Raw genomic sequence first — 18,002 nt, 5'->3', positions numbered from 1 at the left:
TTACTCCTTTCATACTACCTTGAATATGTGGATAGAAATACAGAATCCCTCAGCAAATTTTCGTATTTTTCCCTATAATCGTCCACAACTTAGTTTCTACTTTCAAACTGACTAAAAATGGGTTAGTTTTTCTCTTTCAGTCAAAGGCTTAATTGGGGGGCAAATACTTGAAATTAAGCTATTTAAAAGTAACTCTTCCTTATTTGCAGGCATGCTGATAGGACTACATATCCAGAGGGCAAAGCAGCATTGGCCTGGTGGCGTAGGGGCAAGCTACCTTTTCTAGGCTGACTGGCTCTGGGAGTTTTGCCCACTGCCCTGGCATGATGGAGATTTACCCGGCACACTTGACTGAGCCTGGCCCTGGCCGGGAGGATTACATTTCATCCAGTGTTGAAATCACTTCAAATTCCCCTTGTTCATCCAAAGATACAGAAATAAAAGAAGAAACTCATGGTCTTGCTGAGAAGATAACTTTATTATTAGCCATTCTTGCATCTTTTATTTTCTATGTGCCAAAAATAGATCAATCCAAGTCATATATTTTGTGTTAAGAATCCCAAGCACATGAATTTTCTTATCTTACACTCCACACACATTTCGTCCAAAGATCAAATTATCTTTTCACTGTCTTTATCTGTAATCCTCAGAGCTCTATAGAAGCTTTTGATCCAAAAAGATGAAGTTTTTAAAATCATTTTTCACTTATTATTTTATTTTTTCATATTTTACTTTTTAAATGCACCGACATTCAAAGGGCTCATTCTTGGGTCTGATGCTTGAAGTAGAGGTGGGATGAGGCAGGAGGCCAAAGCATTCTTTTTAAAGAATGCCCTGACCTAAGCACTGTGTTAGTAACACACACACGCACACGCACACACACACGCGATAAATCAGTTGAAGTGAAATACAAATTCTACTTTTTTTCCCCTTTCCTCTTCACTAATCCCTTTCTCATCCTGGTGGAGGTGCTCTGCTTCCTACATCTCTATATTACCTCTTAATAAGGGATATGATGCTCAGGTACCTTATGAGGAGCTGAGGATTCACAATCAAAAGTCATTCTAAACAACTTTTCAGATATGTCTCCCTGAAGTATTTACTTGTCCTCTCCGTTTGACCAGTGGTTACAACAGTGAGTCATCCATTGGGCTTTAATCCACAGCAGCCTGAAATAACAGCAATTCCAGGGCTATGACTTTATACTTTCCATTTTCATTAAAACTCTCGTTTGTCTCAAACCTGATTATCTTAAAGTTAATTTTATTCCACGGTTGGCCTTCAAGTTTGGGCTAATTTGCAAGCCTTTTCCAAATCATCCTCTTCATGCAAGAAAAACTTCTCAAATCCCATCCATGCAATTCCTTGACAGACTCAGGAAAATGAGATTTTCTCTCCCCACAGAGAGAACTTTTCTGGAGGCAGTAGGATGGAAGGAATCCTTTTCACAAGAGTTAGAGGGAAGAAACTGAATTTATGCACCCTATTGATAACTATAACTCTACCTATATAGTTATATCATATATGATTTCCCAGAGATCCTATCCTTATGTAGATCTAAGAACCAAGGGAATAAAATCAAAAGAACAAAAATCTCTTTTGGGTTGAGAATCCTTAGAAAATATGTACTTTCACAGTGAGTGTCAACATTACTGGTATTATAAGACACCTACCTAGAACACTGGCTCATTTTCAGTCCCTTATTCAATTTATCTATTTTAGATAAGCATGAGGCAATGTCTACACATTTAGATATCATACACGTTTATATTGCTAAGTTCTCATCTCCCCTTTACTTTATCTATCTTTTTCTAAGAGGTTTCTCCATACTTCTTTTGAGGCATATTGCGAGTTTCCTGAAGGAGAATCTGATACACAGCTCTTAGCACAGTGCTAGGAATGCACTCGGTAAAGACTTGCTGCTTCTGTGACTTAACTGCACATCTACCTATCTCCTCCCATTCAATAGTCAGTACTTGTACCTTTTCTGAACACTCTACCACTTCAAATCTGTTTCTTATACATACATATTCTTTCATAAGCACAACTCAGCAGAGCTTAAGACAGACTCTGCTGATTTCTGAAACTTCTGACACATCTGCTGAATACAAAAATATTCATTTCAGATCCAGCAAATTCATAATCAGTTATTCCCCACTAAGAAATCTTAATCACATCTTTCTCCATTAAACAAAAATATTATCTAGCTAAATCTTAGAGCTTCACGTTAATAAGCAAATACTTTATCAATCAAAAATGCTGTTAAGCAGAAGAAACACTTTAAATTAGGAAAAGCTTGAATAAAGTGAGCCTCTCTACATTCAGTGGGGAGACATATACCTGTACCAAAATTACAAACGAAGTAAAATCAAACAATAAGCCTCTAATGGTAGCTAGACCCAAATGTTTAATATTGTCTAACTTTTCTCTATGCTGGCAATTCTTCCATTTCTCTCCGCCTGATTCTTCTCTATTTTGTACTCAGCCAACCTCTGAGACACAACTCCGACCTCCTGCACGAAGTATTTTGGGCCCTCTTTGATTTCCTTACTTTAACTCCCTATCACTTAAACCCGGGACTTATAATTACAATCTAGTATGGATCTCTTACCTTACATACATATAAATGTATTTCCACAAATGCATACTAGGAAGCAGGGCCTTACTTCCTCCTGAATTGTCATAATACCTAGCCCAGAATCCTCTTGTAACATTGACTTCATGAGATTTTTGGACATGAAACCATGTGGGAAAGGATAAAAGCTAAGTCACCCCCTCCTCATGCAACCTATGGGAGCTGGCCCTCTCTGACGTATGGTTCAATTAAGAACATGGAAGGCAGGCTGGCCAGTTAGCTCAGTTGTCTAAAGAGCAGCTTATAACATCAAGGTCACAGGTTCAGATCCCTGTACCAGCTGCCAAAAAAAACCCCAAAAACCAAAAAAAAAAAAAAAAAAAAAAACCTCAAAAGCCTCAATTAATTAAACTAAGTTGACTTGGGCCTCCAATCCAAAATCTTGAGTTTCTATTATTGCACCAGTAGTACACAGGCCTTACTAAAAATGACCTTTTCACTAAAGCCCATATTTACCACTCTTTCATACAGGTTGAGCATCATGAATTCAAAAATCCAAAATCCAAGATGCTCTGAAATCTGAAACTTTTGAGCGCTGACATGACATTCAAAGGAAATACTCATTAGATCATTTTGTATTCTGAATTTGGGATGCTTAACCAGTAAGTAATGCAAATATTCTAAATGTGAAAAAAATCCAAAACACTTCTGGTCCCAAGCATTTCAGATGAGGGATACTCAACCTGTACTGTGTGATTCTCAAAGGACATTAAATGCAGAGCCCTGCCCCTTTGCTGCACAGCACAAACTCTTTGTTGTATATTGTTTCAGAATCTTTGGCATTCCCAGTGGGAACTCAACGGGACTCACCCTCTTTTCATGACTAAGTCCAGAGAATGTGTGGTGAAGGAGTTCTGTGACTTCTTAACCTGAGTAGTATTCCACCCTTTTCCATAAATGCTTGGGTTCCAGTGCCTATACCACTGCATCACTGATTACAGTAAACATGAGGTAACGTGGAATAAGCTGTGCCCAAGCCTATATTCAAGGACATTCTTTAGTTCTTGGATACTTTAAACTAGGCCGTATTAAAACACATCCCCAGCTTCCAAGGCTCAGAAGTTTGGTGGGCCTAATCTTTCCCCCAAATAGAATCTTAAGATCTCCAGCTGCTCTTTTTGCCAAGTACAGGCAACAAATACTGCTTTTAACACTAAAATTATTGCTGACTTATGAGGTTATGTAATGGGGGCTGTTTTCTAGTGGTGGGGATAGATTACATGGGTACATCTTCCAACCCTCTGTGACAAAGAGATACAGTGATAAGAGGTTCATAATTAAGCCTCTAAAGTGAAAGGCATATAGGCTTTACAATGAGAAAGATTTTTTCAAATTAGTGTGGCACTTGCTAGCTGTGTGACCTTAACCAAACCTCTGTGAGACTGTTTTCTCATCTGCCTAATGGGAATAACACCACCTGCCTTACAAAGTTGTTGTAGACGTTATACATAATATACATACTGGCACAATGCCTCAATATAGTACATATTCCATAAATGCTAGCTATTATTATTTTTATTAACTAAGAGTTTAAATTAGGTAGAAAGTACATGAGTTTTAATTCACTGGCTCAGACACCTAGAACTAGAGTTAAAATATATATCTGTCTGTAAGGCTGTTAAATGCCTATAAAGGTTAATTAGTGGGTAGAAAGGTCAGAGCACTGAGGTGGAAGAATGCTGTCCCCGCTGCCATTTCCCTACACCCTCCATCACACACATACCCACGCACGCATGCATGCACCCAACCCAGACTAAACCTGTATGCCCATTTGTGCATGTGTCCAACCCTATCTGATGAAAATGCCTCTGGTCTTAAAGGTTTTCAAAAACTTAAGATGGGAAAATGAGGACCCAGAGAACTTGTATATTCCCTTAGAAAAGAAAGCAAGGAAGAGAGGGCTAACTGCTACATTTTCTTGTCCTTAGCAATATAAAGGCTCCCATGTCCTGGGATCCCAGTCTGTTGAGAAGAAATGACACGAAGGTCATGGATGGACCTCACTGTCCACTGTGAAAGCTCCTGCAGCACCTTTAGGCCCCATAGCTTCTTCTCAAAGAGACCACCATCTCCAACAACAACAGGAATCCCATCAGCCTCACTGGAGGGGATCTTGTGTTCCAGGAGCACCATTAACTCCTCTATCTGGTAAGCAAAAGCAGCAACTTGGAGTAGAAGGGAATGTATAGCTTGATGGAAGTCACCTTCAGCTGGGGTAAAATGCACCTGCTGGTCTTCCAAAAGCCTGGCCAACATAACGTGGAAGGTACGATAAGCTTGGAGGTTCTCTTGGAGTCGCTCTGCCTCGGTCAGCTCACTCCACCGATCAGTGCTTGCCACTGGCACACCATCCACAGAGTCCAGGTTGATGTTCTTGTTCAGACCCTGATGCTTCACCTGATCAAGGATACAGGAAAACATCACATCTTCTGTAATCGCCCCAATGTCCTTACTTAAATTGCCCATAAATCCCATATAAAATCTCATTCACCTCTCTGGTCAAGATTCCAAGTTGTAAAGAAAATAAAATGTCTAGAACAGGAACTTTTCATTTGGGATTCAGGACTGGACTTTAGAAAGACCCAATTCTCCCTCAAATTGGATATCTGTACATTCTTCTTAAGAGAATGTTCAGCTTTCATTGAGTTCTAAAGGTTGAAAACATTTGGAAGAATATTTCCTTCCCACTTTAAACTCTCTCCTAGAATCTGAAATATTTTAATCACACTGGAGTTTAAGTATTTTAAACATACTTGAAGACACTTGGCTACACCTAGGAAGCCCTAAAATGTAGCTATTGTAGAATTTCTCTAAACTCTCTCCTCTCCCATTGCTCACTCTCAATGGTGTGAGGCCAACCCTTTAGAAAAGGCAATAAGGATTAGTTAAAAAAAAAAAAAAAAATTGGTAAGCAGAGTCTGATTTCTAACTGGTGAGGCTGTACAAAGACAAACCAATTCTTAGAGAACCTAAATTCAGAACTCTCCAGAGGGGACTGGAATATTTCCATAGCAGGCCTTAGGTGAAGACTGATAGGGATCCTCCCTGTCGGAAAACCAATCTGGAATTCCATGGTTAGTTCCTTCAGAATCTGACACTTCCACAAGTTCCCAATACATCTTTTAGGGGATCCTTTCAATAGTTTAGGTGACTTATTTAGATATAAGGACAATTTTGATGTGTGGTGGCTAATGCTGTATAGGAGGAATTGGTTAGATTTACAAATTTCAACCAAGTTCATACTGCTCTTCCTCCCACCTATCCTATAAACTTGCCTTTCATTTACATAGCTCAAAAATTCAGAACAATGTCTATGAAGAACCCAAACTTGGAGGGCCTCTGGTTATTCTGGTAGGATTCAGAATATAGGCAACCAAGTTATGAACAACTTCAAAGACATATAGCTAATCCTACCTAGAACCCCGTATGTATTTTCTCATTTAAGAAACATGTCTCTTAAACACCCTGGAGGAATAACCAAAGATCACATGAGTTTTCTCAAGGGAAGGGGCCATGTCAAATAATAGGTACACAACTCATGAATGACTACATGATCAGGGCTTTAATAATTCGTAATGGGACTAGAGCATGACGGTCAGGGGCTGGATCTGAAGAGATGAAGGAAAAATAGACAACAGCAAAACAGGCAACTTACATAAGATTCCATAACAGCAGTCAGGTCTGAACGAATCTTCCTTGCTAGCCAGATAGAGCGGCTACAGAGGTCCCGGCGGTGAGGGGTCAGTGATGAATGCTCTGTGAAAGCCATCCCCTAACTCAACTGTCCCAGGAAGCAAGTGAGCTGGGTTTGCTTCTGTCTACACTGGTCCAAATAAGAAATGTGACTCTCACAGACTAAATCCACTGGGCATTCTCTACTAATGGGATTGTACACCCCACCCCACCCCCCACCCCCCGCCTGACTCAGAGGTGGCAGCAAATTCCTGGCTGTGGATTTTTGTGCTTGTGGAATCAAAGGGCCCTTTTTAATCAGTTTTTTTTCCCCTACAGTGTTTGCCTCCATTTCTTCTCCACTTAGTACTTAGCACACTTGTTTTTATGTCATTGTTTTGCTTTTGCACTTAGCAACAAGGTCACTATCACACTAATCCTCATGACACCATGCCTAATGTAATCTATTTCATATACACATATAATTAGTTCATTTTATCACTCTTTCTTATGCTCCCCATGTCCTTTTCTTTTGGCCTGACAAAGTATTCAACAATATTAATTATTATTGATATAGCTACCATTTATTAAGCATCTACCACTGGTCAGACACTGTGCTAAAAGGCTTTAAAGCAACTTCATTTGAGCCTGAGAATAATTCTGAGGTAAATATTATTTTCCCCATTTTATGTAAGAAACTGAAACTTGAAGAAGTTAAATTATGTGGATAAGATCCAAAAAGTAGGCTCTTGTTTAAATATATAGGTCTTTGATTCTATAGTTGTTTCTCCCACTGACTTTCTAATTTCATTCTTTATGTAGTTCACATTTTGTTCAAGAAACAAAGGTTGTGTGAAATAGGTCCTTTAATAATAACAGCATCTTTCACCCCCATCCTTTTGGTATTTTTTAAAGTTAGCTTAATTAACACTTGATTAAAAATCAACTAAGAAAGCATCTCTAATCTCAATCATGGTGCCTTCCTCCTAGCTATAGGATGAGGAAGGTACTGTTTAGGCCTGTTCTCTTCCAAAGGACAGGAAACACCCAACCCTAACTTGGTAACATTTCTAAGGCAGTCTCACTCAAGTGACAACATGCTTTTCTTTTCTTCCCTATCCCAGTCATACCATATGCTTCTTAACAAAGTAAGGGGAAGTTGGGCTTTGAAATGAAGGCAAAAGAGTTAAAAAAGTTTCTGGAGAGTTGTCATTCTATTGCATTTAACCCAGAGGATGATGCTAACGGGGTAAAGGCTGCAAGTTCCAACTCCAAATGAATCAATTAGCTTTCACTATTTCACATCATAGTGGTTGCCAATAAGCAGAAACACATGCCCTCTTAAGAGCAAATTTACATAGGTAAACAATATGAGAAATATAAGGGAGAAAGAAATGAGATGAGGCCTGGGCGGCTGTCACAGTAGGACTCTTAAGAAGGTAGGATTACATTTTTTCTTTCTTTAAAGTTAGTACTTGATACGGACACTGAGTTTTGTGAAGAAGCACTGATATTAAATTAAATGCTATCAAAGCTTTATCATTATCAGACTAAAATTAACCTCATGGCATCCTTAATTAATCTCTACTAGATTAATATGGCCACTTTTGCAAGGAGAAAGCTATCAAAACATCAAAGAGGTTTTAAGTTTGCTGAACTGATCACAGAATCATATGGCATCTCAGCATTAGAAATCAAGAACTAAACTGAGTCAAAAGTTAACTAGCTGATTCTCAATGACAGCAAACAGTACACCCCACAAAAAACCTGCTCTGAGAGCCCTTGGTTTTCTCATTTAGCAGCATCAATTGTTTCACCCCTAGGATAACTGTAACTTAATACAACCAAGGAAGACAAGTTGCTTCCATGAAGACAACTTTTATTTTTCTTCTTAACATATTTATTTTGGATATGCCTTACCTAGATCAAGAGAAAACAAGGATTTGAAAAGCAAAGTATCCCTTTTATTATAATTTCTTTTTACATAACCTTTTCGACCTAGATTCAGGTAACTACCTTGTCTCTCCCATCAGAGGAGAAGGGTCCTGCACATTACAACAGGCAAAAAAGGCTTTTAGGAAATAAAATATTTTCAATTGATCCATTACAATTTTTCAATTTTCTTGAGTACATTGGAAAGTGGGAAAAAGACAGGAGGAAAAAATGGTACTTCAAACAACCAGACTGTAAAAACCTTAGTTATGTTGGTAGTATACTTTTTATATTTTTTCCTCCAAACAGGTACAAAGGAGGTTCAAGTGCTCTATGTTGGATGCTTTTCTATACCTTAATTTTTTTTCTACTCCCAGTACTCTTGACCAATGTTTGTCTAAATTCTCTGAAGCATCTTAAGTCTTAATTATGCAAAATAACCCTGGGCAACCAAACACAAGGGGGAAGCACATCTCCCAGAAATATTGAAGAGCTGTTTCTCAACTATATTATCACAATTTAGAATTTGCCAGTTCAAAATGAAGAATATGCAGTGGGAAGAATTATTGAAAAGATAATAAAATGAGACAACTGTAAGAGTACAAAATGCAGAATTTTAAGATTAAAAGAGCTCCATGGAAGGACAATAAAACAAACAGTATAGGGAACAGAAACAAAATGGGAAGAGGGCTCACATAAAGTTTACTTTTACCAACTCTTTACTAGGTTAGCACCCCTTTTTCAAAAGGAAAAATGTAAAGTCCATGAAAAATATTTTAAAATGTATTGCAAACTGCTGCAACAGTTTATTGTAGGCAACAGTAGCTATGAAGAGTACTAAAAAGAAAAGGAGAAATGAGAAGTTCCTAATTATTAGAACTAACTTTTTGTGGGGAGAGGAGTATGGTATAGTAAAGAACATACTTTTCCCCCTATCAGAAAGAGGTTTCTTTAAAAGCAGTTTGCTTTTGTGTAGGTGGCTAAAAAATCTGATGACTAATCACCGCAAATGAAGTTTATGGAGACAAAGGGTGACAGAGACAAAAGCTAAGTGTTAGACACGGATGCTAGCTAGTAAAACAGTACAAAATGAAATTATTTGGGAGTGAAACAACTTTGCGGAGGACCCATCCAATAAACCATATATTTCAAATCTACTGAAAATACCAAAGTCAACTCTAAACCCTTACTGTGGGCAGGAAAGCATATTCTACACCCTTCTATCCTTATTCTATTTTCTACCCCACACTGGAGGGATGGCAAATCTGCAACACTCTGAAAAGAAACAATAGTGCATGTAAGACTGTTCGCTGTAGGTGTCTCACTCCATATTCCCTGGCATCCCAAACCACTGGCAATAGTGGGTGTAAAATAAGCCTCTTTCAGAGATGACATTTTGTTACCCTTCTTTTTTGGGAAAAAAATAAATCAAAGAGAAAATTGATAAACTTTATAGTTTTAGTGTTTGTGAAAAACAAATTGTTCCTTATTTTGTTCTCAGCAAAACTTCATTCTTTCCAACAGCCATCATACATTTCTGACAATGAACAATGAAGAGGCAAGCCTTCAATTCCAGCTTCTGAGGTACACAGATGGATAGGAATTGCCCTTTTAGTTCTCTAAAAATGAGCCAAAATAGATTTTTAGTTTTCTATGAGGTATGAACTTGTACAAAAGCACTGTCTCTCTCCCATGAACAGTAATCCACACCCCATGAAAATCCCTATCCCAAAGGAAGTAATAATTCCCAGAATTCTGGGTGAAAGCCAAAGCCATTATTAAATAGATTATTGACTTTGTCAATTGAAGTCTTTCCTCTTCTGAAGTGTTACTAAAAGGGAAAAAAAAAACAAAGCAGTTTTCTTTGACTTTAAACTTTAGGACTCATAGACTTTATTCCTTCGCTAATGGCAGTATCCTTCACTAACAGGGAGCTGGAATGAACCAATGATAAAGCAAAGCAAAAAACAAAGCAAGGGGCCAGAATTGGGCCAATTGGAAGATATGAAAGGAAACGGTGGAGACAAAAAAAGAAAATAAATTCGCAAGAGAAAATCTTTCATCTGTAATTCAGACCCTGCACAACCCTCCTCATTCCCTCAAAATCCTAAATCTCAATGTTCTAAAAATCTCAAAGAGCATAACTAATTACCAGAGACCTAACATCTTTCCCTAGAAAGGCTTCCAAAAAAACCCCAAAAAACAAAAACAAAACAAAACAAAAAACACACTAGGATATTGTAGTGATTTTGTTAGTGCTGAGGACCAGCTTTCTTTAAAGGCCACTAGAGAGCTATGATTTTAGAGGCTGGCTGTGCTTCTTCAACCCTATGTCTTGCCTTCAAAGTACCTCTCATGGAAAGGATCCCCTGTCAGAATAATCTAATCTCTCCCAGCCCCACAAAATACAGCAACAAAACCCACCCACCCCCAACAAAAAAAAAAAGGAAAAAGAAATCAGACTTTCCGTTAATAAATAAGGAATCTCAGGTTCCACAACACAAAAACACACATGTTCAAAGTGCAAATTTCTGCCATTAGCCTTGGACTTTTCTCACTGTCTCACTGATACAGAGCCCTGTCTTGCAGTCAAAGAGACTGTGTAGAAGGCAACCCCCTCCCTCTTGGGAGCCTGCTTCCAAGCCAAGTGAGCACCATTGAGAGCCATATAGAGGTTTTGGGAGGGGGACTGAGGTGCTGGAATTAAAGAAGAGAGAGGTGGTCACCATGTATCCTTCCTTTCCAAAACCTAGTGGGGAATGGAGGAAGAGGGGGTGAGAGATATGTGCTGTTTTAACAGCTCACCCTGCTAAGGGGCCCTAAAGTGCCAAGTCAAGCTGCCAGCCTCCAGAGATTTAGAATTTTACAATATTTGAGGATAAATGTGCCATAGTGGATAGAAGCCAGAACCATGGGCAGCAGTAGATTAAGAGAAGGGATTTAGAAGACAGTATATACTATTGAGAGTGAAAAGCTGATCCAGAGCACATCAGTTACAGGTTGAAAAGGGGATGTGCCGATGAGCAGAAGTCTGACACTGGCTGGAACTGGTATGAGGATGACACTCATTTAAGAGCTGCTGCTGCTTCTTTTTTGTCTACCTTTTTGGTAAAGACAACATCAATTTTATAAGGGGGACAACAGAGGGAGAACAGGGGATGGGAATGGGGTATATGTGTGTGTGTGCTGTGATTCACAATGGAAAGAGCAGGCCCTTCAGTTATTTTACTAGATTTTAAATGCTTTAAATTTTTTTTTTTTGTCCTTTTTATCATTTAAATACAAAGTCTGAGCTGTCCCAGTGCCCAAAGTCTTCCCTTGACTAAGGTCCAGTAGAGTCTGAATCTTCAATTAGAACCTCTGTGGTAGCACCGAGTATATCTGAGTTCATGACCAGCCCTTCAGTGCCCCCACTGCTGCCGCTTCCCACAAAGATCTTTCCATCAGCCATCAGGCTCACCCGTTCTGTCCCACTGCAGTATGACTTTGACATCCCTTCAGCTTCTAGCAGTAGGCACTCTCCAGAGGTTGAGTTTCCTAAGGGCTCAGGAAGAAGAGGAAGACCCTGACCATCTGCAGGTTGTGTCAGGGACTCTGGGTTAGTGCCCAAGATATCCGTGCTGGTGATGAGGGCGCCTGCATTGGCAGCCAGAGCTTCTGCAATCAGCACCTCAGGGTGGCTTTTTGCTTTGTGTGCCACTACACTGTCCTTCTTCTCAAATTTTTTGCCACAGATATTGCAAGAAAACTGATAGAAGGAGTCTGCATCATGCTTCTTCATGTGCCAATTAAGAGATGCCTTTTGTCGACAAGTAAATCCACAGATCTCACATCTAAGGAAAGTAAAAGAGAAAAGACTGATCACAGTAATAAAGAGCATATTTGGCATCAGGGTGAGAATTTAGAGCTCAAGTATATACACAATAATCAGTAACATATACTTCTTATGAAGAATTAGGAAACTAGCTCCCTCAATCAACACCTACTTTTTAACTTGGTAAAAGAAAATAGCTGTGGCAGCTGACATGTTTATAAAGGGACAAACACTCCAAGTGGTATATATGCACTTCTCATCCAGATGTTCACCAGCAAATAAATACTCACTGTAATGGCTTCTCGCCAGTGTGAATCATCCGGTGCACTGCCAGATTGTGAGAACTCTTGAAGGCCCGAGCACAATATTCACAGATATAATCCCTTTGATCTAATAGGAAAACATGATATGGTTAGGGTTCCACTTAGATACTCTAAGTACTTTCCCTAGCTTACAGTAAGTAAACAGATGATTAGGTAGGTCAATTTATAGTAGAAGCAATGCTGTTTTCAATGTATAAACAGTTTGGGCAAACAAAATTTTAGAAAGAAATACACTATTTTTATCTTTTTTGAAAAAAAATATTCCATACATTTAGTAGCCTAAGAACCTGTTTAAAAAGAAAAGAAAAACTAGATAGAAATATGGGAACTGAAATCTTAATCTCAATTATACAACTAATCTAGATTTTGGATAAATTGTTTAGCAAGTAAACCACTACTCTTTCCATAGATTTTATTCTTTACAACAGTTTTTTCACAGATTATGAAAACTGAATGCTTACATAGAAAGAATCTGGCATTGAAACAAAATAAAAATAAAAATTTGGCATTACCTAGGAGAAAACTGATCCATATCTAAAATGGTAATCATACCCTCTGTTCTAGGTTCAAAAAATGTTACCCAAGACAACTTAAACTTGTTGCAAAGATTTGAGTCACTGTTATCAATTATATGTAAACACTACTTGTATTTCTTTTTTCTCCTACCCCACATTTTCTGTACCATCCCACTAGCTCCTTGTCACTTCACAACCACCCCCCCATTCCACTGGATTTTTGACAAGTTGGTAACGTGGTATAGAATCCATGGGGCAAAGGAGCATTTACTTATTTCACCATACACTTGTTGAATAAATGACTGCTACGTTTTCTACTCCTTCCTCTTAAATTTACTAGAAATAGTAACATGGAAAACACAAATAAGTTAAAAGGTAAACAATATCCAATTTAACCCTATACTCTTTCCCAGACGCTTTAAAACCAAGTGTAGGTACTGGTTGGTTAGCTCAGTTGGTTAGAGTGCAGTCTTATAACACCAAAGTCACAGGTTTGGATCCCCGTCCTGGCCAGCCATTGTGGGGAGGCAGGGAGAACCAAGTGTGGGAAAAGAGTCAAGTTTTCTTCAAACTTGAATGTACTTAGGGATCACCTGGGGATCTTACTAAATGCATACGCTGATTCACCAGATCTGAAGTAAGGCCAGAGATTCTATACCTCTCATAAGAACCCAAGTGATGCCAATGCACGTTGGTCTCTGCTCCACATTTTGTATAGCAACGACTAAAAAATGCACAGTTCTAATCCAGGGACAACTCTTAGCATTTCCCAGTCTTGTCCATTCTTCCAGCTTCATAGTAGCATGGCAAACCTGGATGGGGCATCCACTTGCTAAATAAATTATTTTCAAAGGGAGTCTGTATATAATAATTTGCAAAAGGAAAACTTTTTTCTTCTTTTTCTTTTTGGGTAGCTGGCTGTTAAGAAGAACTGAACCCCTGACCTTGGTGTTACCAGCACCACGCTCTAACCTAGTGAGGTAACCAGACATCTCCTCACGAAAGGAAAACTAACACCATAAAATTGTATTACAAAATACAATTATTTGGAATAAGCTGAATTTATAAAACAGTTTCTCATAGTAGGCTTGTGATATTTAGCTAAACTAATGTAAACTAGTTATCAGAAACAATTTTTCTATGAGATGAAACAGTATTAACAGGGAGCAGGAGGAGCAAAGAAATTACAGCACCTATAAAGAAACAGAGTGGAGACAGTCCAGTGTTCTCTCTCAGGAAGCATGGTATAAAGCAAAGATTGTAGACCTTTGAGTGATTATGACCCAAGTTCAAATCCTGATGTTCTGAAAAAGTCTACCATGTACAGTAAATAGCACTTTACATTATCTCATTTGATCTTTTCAATAACTCTGTAATACTAGTATCTTTACAGATAAGGAAACGTGAGAAGTTAAGTAACTTGTCTAAGTCACACATACAGTGAATAAAGGAAAGAGTACATTACATCAGTATGACCTTGAGCAGAAGACATGATATATTTGCAACTGGAATTCCTAGTGTTACCCTTCAAGATTATTAAGAAGAAAACATACGTAACAAACAAGTGTCTGAGCCATACTCAATTAGTGGTACGTGCCCAGCCTAATTTGTCCCTATTAGCTGCACTGCATTGATTATCAGTGGCTACAAATGAATGGAATTTGAGTCTGTTCTATAATATGCATTGTAAAGACACTCAGCTTCTCTTTTTGTATCAACAATTTCTACAAGAGTTTGCATGCAAATTCAAGAGTTAGCTTTTATGATTTTTTTTTTTTTGTCTTTTACGTGACCAGTACTCAGCCAGTGAGTGCACTGGCCATTCCTATATAGGATCCGAACCCACGAACCCACGGCGGGAGCGTTGCTGCGCTCCCAGCGCCGCACTCTCCTGAGTGCGCCACGGGCTCGGCCCAAGCTTTTATGATTTTGATAGCAGCAGAAGTCCTAAGAGCTATTCAATGGTTAACCATTATCTATAAGCAAGCCTCTTTTACCATTTAGACTTTCTCCCCAATATTTCCTGTTTTTAGTCCATAACAACTACTACAAGCATCTACCTGAAGCAGAATTAGAAAATAATGGTTCTGCTAAAAACTAGATATGTACCCATGGGCAAGTTACTTAATGCTGCTAAACTTCTGGTTTCTTAGCTATAAAACAAGGCTAATACAAGCAAACTTAGTGGTGTTAAGTCAATAGATTACAATAATATATGTGAAGGGTTTAGTCCACAGTTAATACAGAATTACATGCTCAATAAACGATCATTATCCTGGTCAAAGGATAAGGTTCAAAAGCCTTAGTTTGTTCATTAGAAACAAACCAGGATAAAGAATAGAAGTCAAAGGATAAAAGTCCAAAAGCACTAGGTTGTTCATTCCTTATAAAATTTGTTTTATTACATTTTATTTTCACACCTTTCTCCCCAACTTGACTATAGACTCTTTTAAAAAAATGTGTTATAAAAAACTGCATCATCACCAATCTGCACCTCTAAAGTACAGTACATTTAGATACTTGAAAAACATTTTATTTTTAAAAGTACCTGTATGATGTTTGGCATGTCGCAAAAGTTGCTTCTGGAGCCTGAAGAGTCGTCCACAGGAGGGATGGGGACATACATATTTCTTCTTCAGCAAATGCTGGTATTTAATGTGGTGCTAAAACAGTAAAAGTAAAAAGGGATAAAAAGAAAGGCTTCCTGAAAGCTCTTTTTTATTTTTGCTAAGTTTAAAGTGAAGGAAGACCAAAAAATACTTTGTATGTGAATAGGGAGGCAGTATAATACAATGGTTAAAAACATAGACTATGGAAATATGTAGATCTTGGTTCCAATATGGGTCTATCATTCACTAGTACCCTAGAAGATATACTTAAATATTTCAAGTTCCAGTTCTCATTTGTGAAATGGAGATAACAAAAACTGTCTCATAATGTGGGTGATAGAGAGATTATGTACTGTACAGTGCTTAGTGGAGCAGATGGCACATAGCAAAAGAATAGTAGTTATCATTAATATAATAGAACCATAATCCAAAAGTAAGGCCTTACTCTCATATATTTACTCTTATATTTGCTGCTGAAGATCAAATAGGCATTCCCTACTTCTGCCCTATCTAAATATAATCTATATCTTTACGCATTTTTTTTAAAAACTCTACTCAAAAAAATAAAAATAAAAACAAAACCCAAAATAAAAATTTTTTCTTCATTTTGCACAATACCCAAGAAATCACTGGTCTGAGTTATCTTATTTTCTAATACAAATTAAACTAAAATTGGTTACTCTATGTCTTGATCTATTTTTACAACCACCTTTTTTACTTTCATGAATCAGAAGTATTTATACCACAATGGGAAATATTTTAATATTCCAAGATTCCAAGGAAAGTCATCTATTTGAGCTCAGTTTCTCAGTCACATCAAAAAACAAAATGTCTAAAGTAATCTCATGTTTTAAACAAGGATTTTTTTATTGACATTGTATGTTAGTGATAAAGCCTACACAAGTCCACAAATTATAAAGTCTTATAGAATATGAAAACCAGTAGCGGAACATAACAACTTCACTGACCTGTAAATAGCGAGGGTGAGCAAGAACAGTTCCACATCCCTCCATCTCACAACGAACATACTGGATCGGAGGTTTTTTTCTATTACCAAAATATAAGAGAAAAGTAAGCAACAGAAAAGTGGAATTTTGCACAGTGGCCTTTAACTTAAACTGTACTATAGGGAATAGCTACTTTAGAGTATGAAGAATTAAAGTCTCTTTTCTAGTATATAGCTTGCACAGAATGTGTTAGAAGTAACCAGAAATTGCCAAATGTTTGACAGTTTAAAAATAGCATAAAATAAACTACCAATCCCCAAAAGTAAAGAGAAAGTACTAAGATTTTTAGAAACTTCAAGATCCTGCAATGAAAATAAAAACATAGTATCAGTGCATCGAGAACATTAATGAAATTGCTTTTGTGAAATTTCTGAGTAGCCATTCTTGCAGGATTAAAATGAGGGCTAAATGACTAAAGTGCCTCGGACTAGAAATAAGGTACAGAACAATAGGAGCATTAATTCCTCACCTCCTTTTGGGTAAACGTGGACTTTTGTCATCTTTTCGCCTTCTTCCTCTCCTGTAATTAAAGACAGAGTAATTGCCCACATATTCCAGATTGAAGCTTATAGAGTGAAGAATGGCCGAAAACATAGTCAGCTCCACAGAGCAGGTGGCAGACACAAAGGATAGCCCAGAATACATAAAACCAAAGACATATCTGGCAAATCAAGCAGGATTTTCCTCTGAAGTAATTTCATTCTCAAATCAGTCTGCACTCACAAACTAAATGTTAACCTTGTTTAAACTATGATTATGTAAGCTTTGGAGAAATTTCAATGTTATTACCTGAAGAGCTGTTACAGTGAAAAGTCTATTACCTTAATTTAAAAAGCAGAATGAAAAAGTCTATTATCAAAAAACAAAAAAACAAAAAAACCCCTAAGAATATAAACTATATACTCTCTTTGCAGGAGAACCAAAAAGCCTAAACATTTAAAATCTTTTATCTGCAATGGGAAATGGTTGCTAGGCAAAGTTTTACCTGATTAAGGTTATTACATCTTTTGCCTTATTTGCCCTTCTGAGAACCCATATCTGCCATGCTTTTTCTTGTTGTCTCTACTCCCTCTGCTTCCCTATAGCTATTGTCTTCCCCGTTCATTTGGAATTAAGTATTGCTTTGAATTAAAATTAAACACTTCAAACTTCTGAGAAGTCTCTCTCCAATGAAACTGTCAGCTACTTGAGGCAAATTTTTTTAAGTTAAAAAAGTATATTTTGAACTATGTATATGTCAACATCCCTCCTCAAATTCCCACCCTTTGTTCCACTGGTGGCTTCAAAATCTGTTAGATTTCCATTTTAAGTTATAATAGCCTACTCACTTCCTAGGAGGTTCCTCATCCTCCCTAATTTCATTCTCTTCTTCTTTCACCTCCACTTCCACTTTAATTTCCTTCTTCTCTTTCTCTTCTTTTACCTTTCCTGATTTTCTCCGTGGCTTTGGGGTTTCCCTAAAAACACAAATGCAGTTCAACATTGGTAACCCACA

At 37.8% G+C, this 18,002-nt stretch overlaps 2 protein-coding genes across 3 annotated transcripts in view; both read right to left on the bottom strand.

Moving 5' to 3' along the window:
• Positions 1 to 490: 490 nt before the first annotated feature.
• CNTF (ciliary neurotrophic factor) lies at positions 491 to 6,515 on the bottom strand. The gene is made up of 2 exons (XM_063093567.1): positions 6,291 to 6,515; positions 491 to 5,032 (listed from the first exon to the last, which is right to left on the bottom strand). Exons 1-2 carry the CDS (start codon positions 6,402 to 6,404, stop codon positions 4,544 to 4,546), a joined length of 603 nt encoding a protein of 200 aa, XP_062949637.1. The 5' UTR covers positions 6,405 to 6,515; the 3' UTR covers positions 491 to 4,543.
• A 1,734-nt stretch (positions 6,516 to 8,249) lies between these two features.
• The window catches only part of ZFP91 (ZFP91 zinc finger protein, atypical E3 ubiquitin ligase), a 39,423-nt gene continuing 29,670 nt past the window's right edge, over positions 8,250 to 18,002 (bottom strand). For both annotated transcript variants that reach the window (XM_063093357.1, XM_063093356.1), the window contains exons 6-11: positions 17,836 to 17,964; positions 16,977 to 17,027; positions 16,469 to 16,547; positions 15,440 to 15,554; positions 12,344 to 12,443; positions 8,250 to 12,072 (exon numbers count right to left, since the gene is read on the bottom strand). In XM_063093357.1, the coding sequence (XP_062949427.1) occupies positions 11,562 to 12,072; positions 12,344 to 12,443; positions 15,440 to 15,554; positions 16,469 to 16,547; positions 16,977 to 17,027; positions 17,836 to 17,964 (985 nt within the window). In that variant the 3' untranslated portion in view covers positions 8,250 to 11,561. The remainder of the gene's footprint in view (positions 12,073 to 12,343; positions 12,444 to 15,439; positions 15,555 to 16,468; positions 16,548 to 16,976; positions 17,028 to 17,835; positions 17,965 to 18,002) is intronic.

Source organism: Cynocephalus volans, chromosome 4 (assembly GCF_027409185.1).
Source record: "Cynocephalus volans isolate mCynVol1 chromosome 4, mCynVol1.pri, whole genome shotgun sequence".
NCBI classification, from domain to species: Eukaryota; Metazoa; Chordata; class Mammalia; order Dermoptera; family Cynocephalidae; genus Cynocephalus; species Cynocephalus volans.
Note: the sequence above shows the minus strand (reverse complement) of the source record. Positions and strands in the feature narration are given on the sequence as shown.

Coding starts and splice junctions, on each gene's coding strand:
- CNTF (XM_063093567.1), bottom strand. CDS start 6,404: ATGGCTTTCACAGAGCATTCATCACTGACCCCTCACCGCCGGGACCTC. Junction 5,033..6,290: donor CTGCTGTTATGGAATCTTAT/GTAAGTTGCCTG, acceptor ATCCTTGATCAG/GTGAAGCATCAGGGTCTGAA.